At 42.8% G+C, this 7,828-nt stretch overlaps 1 protein-coding gene across 1 annotated transcript in view; it reads right to left on the reverse strand.

Annotated features, from left to right (window-relative positions):
• socs7 (suppressor of cytokine signaling 7) overlaps positions 1-5,589 on the reverse strand; it is a 28,793-nt gene extending 23,204 nt beyond the window's left edge. Inside the window, exons 1-3 of the mRNA XM_085355476.1 lie at positions 4,052-5,589; positions 3,430-3,509; positions 306-416 (exon numbers count right to left, since the gene is read on the reverse strand). Of these exons, the coding sequence (XP_085211602.1) occupies positions 306-416; positions 3,430-3,509; positions 4,052-5,589 (1,729 nt within the window). The remainder of the gene's footprint in view (positions 1-305; positions 417-3,429; positions 3,510-4,051) is intronic.
• Positions 5,590-7,828: the final 2,239 nt, after the last annotated feature.

Raw genomic sequence — 7,828 nt, forward strand, 5'->3', positions numbered from 1 at the left:
TGACCTTTCAAAAGCTTCCACAATCAGATTACAGCAGATTATAAAAATTCGTCTGTGTCTGAGTTTCCAGAAATGTCCGGCGGTAACCAAAACTACTAAGCAAGACAGAAATATTAAGAGAAACTGCCTGGGCTTCAATTCCATCTGAGCTATAGCCCAGCTGCAGTGAAGCTCTCTGAAACCAAAAGCTTACAAAGGTTTGTTTTTTTATGGGCTTTATACTTCATGGATACTGTAAGTGAACTACTACTATTGGAAGAAGACGAGAAGAGAAACAGAAACTGACAGGAAGTAGAGAAAAGTACCTAAGAGACTGAGACTTCGACGAGGAGGGGGTGGAGGTGTAGGTGGGTGTGGGTGTGGCGTATTCGCCCCTCGCCGTGAAATATCCACATCCACTAGAGAAACGGTCTCACCTGAACACAGGAGGAAGAAAAGATAAGAAGAAATTGAGAGAAAGAGGAAAGTGAGCAGACGGTAAGACAGTGAAAGGGGCTGTGCTTTGTGAACCTGTAACTGTGTGTTGTTTTGTCTGTGCTGCAGCATGCCATTAAAGCTGCACCAGGCAGGATGTTTATGGAAAATTACACCCAGCTAATCAGCCTAAATCACTACAATAAAGGAGAATATCCCATCTCAGCTAATTGAAATGCTGCACATTCAATGTTTACCGAAGTCAAACCCTGCAGTAGGGCATGGTTGCTGGCAGCGAAAGAAACAAAATCAAAGGGTTAAGAGCCAAACCCTCAAGAGCAGAAAAAGCTGGACTTGCCCACATCCAGTCTCAGCCACCAACATCGCTTTAGCTCGCTTTTTGGTTGTGAAACATCACATACAGGCTGGGCTGGTAAACATGAGCAAGCCATGGGCACGGCTTCAGGGTTTTGAAAGTCCCCAAGATTTCAAACGAATCATCCTCACAAACTCTGCAACATGAAGCAATGCTGGGTGCAGCTTTAATGTTTTGGTCTAATTGGAGGTTGTGAAGCTTGTGCTCACAAACTCCAAAAATTCTCAGTCTGTGAGTAATGTGGGAGACTGCATAGAGGGAACGTCAGAGGCCGCCATAGGTGCTGAATCAAGTTTTGCCTTATGAGCCACAAACCTTCTCTCCCTTTTTACCTTTGTGTTAAATCAGCTTTTATCTACTGCACCAGTTGCAGTTTTAGCATGTAGTGTTTTGGTAAATTGTGAGATGACCATGTTGGGGTCTCACTGACATCATAAAGCTCCAAAAGTAGAAAAAAAACTGAATGAAACTGACCATTAGATCTTTTTGAAGACTGAGATTTGTAGCCACAGATATTACTTTTATATACAATTACATCATTATCTGAAGCATGGAAAAAAGAACACAGCAGGTAACTTTAACAACATTTGGTCTCACTATACTCTCCAGCGTTATAGGATCTACTTCAATATTTATAGTTGTAAACACTCGCCATACTTAATATCTAATCTCAAGACGTAACATAAAAGTACTTTATATCAGGTTCATGTTGACTCAGTTTCACATTCTACTGCCCCAAATGTTTTCTACAGCACTCGCTTCTGTCAGTCTGCCCCTGGGCAGCTGTGGCTACAACTGTAGCCTCCACCAGTATGTGAATGTGAGAGTGAATGATTAGTGGAATTGTAAAGCACTTTAAGGGCACCGAAAAGCGCTATATAAATGCAATCCATTATTATTATTATTATTATTATTATTATTATATGTGGCTTAATCTGCACTACTACAAGTGCACTACTTACTCCTGTCTAAATAACTTGTGCGTAAAAACGCAGGGCCAGCTGTTTTTTGGACTTATTTACAAGTTGATAAAATAAAACTACATTTGTGAACATTTTACATCTGCAGTGGGAATTAATGAGTTTGGATCAGTAATTCAAAGAAGTTTGTCATTTGGAGTGAAATGTGCTTACTTGTTTCTCTTATCTTGCAATGTTTGTCCAAAAAAAGTTAAAAGGGTGAAAGAAAGATAAAAACTGTCTAATTTTATTCTTATGACTTGCTAACTGTGCATATAGGATGGAAATCATAGACTTTATAGGGCTTTTCGTGTTATACATTTGTGCTAATCTTGGCTTCTTGCATCAGCTTCTTGGATAGAAATGAGACTGGAAGTGTCTTCCAGTGTATCCTTGGACTGCCTGGCTTTGGCATCAAGCTAACATTTTTACTAACATGTGGAAGTGTTCCACCATTGTAACATAAGATTGTTCTTCTTATGTGTTTTGGGTGACAGACTGGATATGTTTGACAGGTATGTGTGATTTTATTAAGAAAAATATTCCCCGAAAAAGTTCTAAAACAAACTCCAGACTCAGCTTTAAATTAATCTTCAGACTGTCACGTTACATCATTTCATCTTTCAGAAACAGGACCCTGTTTTGGAGGAGGATTATATTTTTGTGATGGGATTCAATGTGAAAATTTCAGATATGTACAGAGAGAGAAGGGGTTATGTGAATTAGTTACTACAAATTAACGTCAAAGATAGTAAAGGCAGACATGAAGAATTTTTAAAATTTTAAAAATTTTTAATTTTGTTATTTCTGCTGAATGTTTTTTAACTTCAATCACTGAAAACAATATTGATCGTATTATACTGTTTTTTGTTTCCATTTAAATGATCAAAAGAGACCATTTTCACTCAAGCCCCACCCACTTGCTAATTAAAACTCCTTTCTAATGAGCAGTAGCCAATCAGAAGAAAAGTGGCTTAAAACAAGATTGTTCTTAAAGGTGTAGGTGCTAAAACAGCTTGTCTTATGAGTTGCACCAACACTCAGTGCAAGATGAAAAAGGATTGTTTAAAACCTCCCAAGTAACATCCAAGAATAAAAATATAGAGCTGGAAATGAGCATAATATGTTCCCTTTAAACATCCATTGTTTAGTTTTATCAGCCCCAAAGCCTAAAGTAGATTTTAAGGTTAATTACCAGCTTAAACAACATGTGCTTCGATTCAAAGTATGAATGGTTTGCCAAATGGAGCTGAAGTTGTGTAATTATTGCAGCAAAGAGTATATCTGCTCCTCTTTTCTGGTGAAAAAAATAAAACTTAATATCTTAAAGGCTCCTCATGTGTACAGTCACTGACTCTGTTAAATCACACCTCTGCTCAGGTTATTGTTGGATGTGCCAGGAGCTTGACACAACATTCCTCCGTTTTGTCGCTTTTATGTGACAATAAACTGAATATTTTGACGTGGTTGTGGCTTCTTTCTTTTTTTTTTTTTCTTTTTTTTTTTGGAAAAAGGAGTACATTCAGAATTCATACATTTCTTTCTCAAATTAACAGTTATACTATTATGTTGATTACTTACAAGCTTATCAGAAGGTTTGGGTGATGGATATCAGAGGGGTTTTCCTCTCTGAGCACAAAGCTGTGAGAGAATCAAAACCAAAGCCAAAGCAACCCTTACCAGTGAAAGTTGAGAGAGAGGCAGAGAGGGAGGCTGGGGAAAAGGCACTGTGGGCCCTGGTCAGTCTGGGCTGGCTGTGGCTGAAGAAGAAGAAGAAGAAGAAGAAGAAGAATTATGAGAAGAGAATTAGATTGCAGAAGAAGTATTAGTGCAGTCTTTAATAGTGTGTGGGTCCTGCAGCTCTATCTCTCTCTCTTTTTGCATTTTCTGTTTGATGCTCTTAGCTCCAGCACTAAAGACTTCTAAAGCTATGTTTTTTAATCATAGCCTGCCTTCAGTGTGCTGCTGTGAATAATGACTTAGCTGTGAAGACAATAGAGGGTGACAAGCCAGAAAGGTTAGAACAAAATCTCAGCATCTAATAACATGTAGCACCAAAAAGTTCTAAAAGAAAGATCTGGCAGATGAGAGAGTTCAAGCCTCTGGAAATCAATGTTCAGCTTACAGAAAAGGTTAGGATGTTTCACTGGCCGAAATTTAATAATGGACTTCCTATTTCGTATGTTAGGTTAGACTTTTTAAAAAGTCTCTGACCTACATGTATTAAGACAGCTTTTATGTTTTTAACTTGCTATGTTTACTTGTTCTGACCCTGACAGAAGATCTGTTTAGGATTTCTTACTTGTCTGCATCCTGCTCAGCACCCGCTGCACACGCCATGTCCACCAGACTCCCGGCAGAAGATACTGAATAAGTCACTGAGGGCCTTTTGTCCAAAAGGTGACTGGAGCCGCTGCAGCTTTTAGTCCGGAACAATTTGCTCAGTCTGATCTTTAACGAGCCCTTTTTTGACTTCCCTGGAACTTTGAGCATCTTTTCCCCGCCCGTGGCCCTGCCCGTGGGAGTCCGGGGCGCACTGGCGCACCGCTCCGGCCGCCTTCTGGGTGTCGATGCCTGGCTCAGGTTCGGGCTTGTGGCCCAGGGCGAGCTCTGGGCCGGGGTAGTCGACGATGACTTGGCTGAAGCATGCGTGACAACCTCTGTATTCCCACAGCTTACCTGCGAGAGCCGGCCGGATAAGTTCCCGTGGAGGCTGCACACCTGCGTGGCAATGTGCGCCGCAGCCGCTGCTTCTGTCGCCGTCTCCTCCACCTGCCTCCTCAGTTCCACTTGAAAACTGCTGATGGAGAAAGCCCCGGACATTTTCTGAACTATTTCCCTTTTCCTGTTGAGTAAAAACTCCCGGCGTCCGTTTTCATCATCTGCCTCATCCTCCGGACACTCGTCCATGTCCAAACCGTCAACGTCCCCGTTCCCCAGCCCTTCCAGCACCAACAATGCGTCGCTAGTCTCTGTTGGGTCATCGCCGGGCTCTACTCCCCCTCCTGCCGGCCTATGTGCACTCTGACACGAACAGTGTGGGAGCTCGCCTGCTTTGAAAAGCATTTTGGGTACCGCGCCAACCCCAAGCTCCCCGAACCGCCGGGCCAGCTCAAACACGGCTCCTTCCCTGTCCCTGGTGGCGCATCCCCATTTAGAGTCAATCACGGTGAGAGGGTTAGATCTCTCCGTCAACACGGGCCACTCTGGCGTAGTGGCGATGAGTCGATGCCGGTGGCATAGCTCAGCCGCTCCCTGCATCTCCACAGAGGCTGGCGAATGCGCTCCCCATGTCCGGTCTAGCAGGTTCTGCTGCTGCTGCTGAACCTCTCTGACACTCAGAGTGTTGTTATTGACCGCTGGGCTGGAGCAGCCAGATCCCGGGCTCTGATCCAGAGCATCCCTCGGCTGATTCCGACGGTCTAATTCCAAAATCCCCTCTCCGTTCCGCATTATATTGGAGAAGACTAGCAACTGAGGCCGTAGGCCGGGGCTGGGAGCGAAGTCAAACCCCTGGGCCTCCATGGAGCTCTGCGGCGGCGGAGGCGCGGACAGTGTGGCTCGGCTCTCCGTCACCCCAGAGTCAGGTGCAGCCGTGCCCTCGGTGCTCGGCTGTGCTTTGTTCAGGTGGCTGCTGGGATGCTGGAGGCCCTCCGTTGGATCTCGGCTTATATCCAAACCCGCTTTGACGCCGCTGTGAGCCAGGACCTCCTTCCCCAGCCCTGCCACCACTCCTCCCGGCGGCAGATTCCCGTTTTCTGCGTCCAAGCGGTCATCCTCGGCCACGGAAACCAGGCGCATCAACACAAAATCGGGCGACATATCTTGAGCGTTGTTCATAATTGTTCGTCAGGATCACGAAACGAGAATTGCTAGGCGATCTGCTCTTCACATAGCTAACCGCATAGATCTCGCTCCTATAATAAAGAAAGGACCAAGCCGCTGCTGCCTCCCATAAATAGGCTATGAGCGAAAACGTTAAAAAAATATATCAGGCGATGTTTTCATCCTCCTCCTCCTCCCCTTCGCCAACGCAGCGTCCGTTAAATATGTAGAAGAAATGCGTGCAGTTTGCTCCGGGCAGCAGGCGGACCCCTGGGTCAGACATGCGGTCTGATTTCAGTAGAATAAAAGCCAGCAGAGTCTCCGGTCAGTGACCACAGTCTGCCTCTCTGTTCCGAGCCAGGCCCCACCCGCTCCTCCTCCGCTCAGCCCATAATATCACTTTATGATGAGAACCATAAATTCGACGACAGCATCTTAATATCACAGAGTTGGCCTATCCAGCCTCACATCTGAACAACTGATTTTTGGTTTTCCGTCTTCATAAGGGGACGAGGGAAATATACAAATAGCCTACAGGCTACACATGTTTTTCCCCCTTCCCCCCCTAGACATTAGTACAGCTCTTAAATGGATTTCAAAGACAAATAGAAACGCCCTCAATATTTTCATAAAGAGGTTGTTGTAAGCCCGAATCTATTAAAGTTGCTTTTAGTAGATTTTCACAGGTTATCAGAATATTTAATAAAAAATAAAAAATAAAAAGCAGTGTGGAAATGTATGCAGAAACACTAGGAAACAATTTCACGCTCCTTATGCTCTCATGAAGATGGATTACCCTTTTATTTATGAAGTAGCAAACTGTGCAAAAGTTTTTGCGCCAAAATAGACTTGAAGTACCAAAATTAAAAGTAGTCATTATGCAAAATATCCCTTATCAAAATCATATTACTGGATCATAATTATTGACTCATTAATACATATATGATTTTAATGTTGCACCTGCAGATGATTTCAATCATTAATGCTATGTAATAATACAGCATCATATGATTTATATCTTGAAATCTGCAAATTAATAACTAATACCAATAATATACTGAAAATAAACAGTATGTACAAAGAACAATATTTGCTGAGATGAACAGTACACCAGGTGGGTGATATTAGGGGACCAGTGCCACCCCATGGCACTCCTTCTGGAAGAACCCCTGACAGATATGTGCCAGGCATGGACAACAGGTTCTCTGAAACAAAGAACAATGATTCCCTATATTTATCTCAGCAGTTGGTTCAGACCAAAATAGAGGTAAAACTAAGCATGTGTTGGACCTATGCTGGAACACAAAGTAGTCTTTCATGTCAAACTTGGTCAAAGCGTCTTACTGCGTTTGTCTTCGCTCCTGGCAGTGATCACAAGAGGTCCTTGTCAGGAGAATGTAAACATAGGTTGTTGTTATTTCACCTCAAAGATGAAACGCAGAGTTTAGGGATATCCACATGTTCTCCAGTTCTTTCAGTTATTGACTGCAAAAGATTGTCATTCAGTCATTTTATTAAAAATTCTGTTAGTTTGTCCAATTACCTTTGGGTCTCTAAAATGAGAGATGTAGCTCTTAAACTACTTATTAAAGCACACGGTCTACACTTAAGAGTTACAAACAAAGTGTAATTATCCAGATACTGGGACTTCACAGTATCTGCTTCGAGGAAGGGTTTGTAAGCCTTACTCACATATAGCTAACAAAATACGAAAGAAGATTTCAAATTACTGTCTGCAAACTAGGAGAGTTTAAAAAGAGCATTCATTAAACAGAAACAGTAAAATAAGAACTGGGTTCATATTCTTACTGGAGTCTTGTCACCAGTACCTATCTTATAGCTCTTATCTAATGAGATGCTGGAAAGACAACAAGTTCCATGTGGCACAGTCCCAGATATCTGATGATGAAGACCCACTTAAGAGCAAGTTTATTCAATCTTCTGACAGAGTGCCACTTTTTACATAAGGTTGTGTGTCTTATTGTTGGCTTCATCCCACAGATTCAGACAGTGCGGTCACCCTATTACATTTGATTAGCAAGTGAAATAGGGTGACTGTAAGCTGCTGTAGCACATGGCAGCTCCTCAGCTGACTGATAATGGCAGGTCTAATAGCCAGCAGTATGTACATGGAGACTATCCAAATATACCCTGGTGCTAATTTGGCTTAGTGAAGTTTAAGTGGGAATTACAGAGAGAACAGCAATGGATGATGTCCGAGGGGAAAAAAAGAGAAAACTACAAGGAAAGAGCT

The sequence above is a fragment of the Diplotaxodon limnothrissa genome, linkage group LG6, assembly GCF_057381915.1.
Source record: "Diplotaxodon limnothrissa isolate DT_005_m linkage group LG6, D_limnothrissa_male_GT1.1, whole genome shotgun sequence".
In the NCBI taxonomy this organism is placed as follows: Eukaryota; Metazoa; Chordata; class Actinopteri; order Cichliformes; family Cichlidae; genus Diplotaxodon; species Diplotaxodon limnothrissa.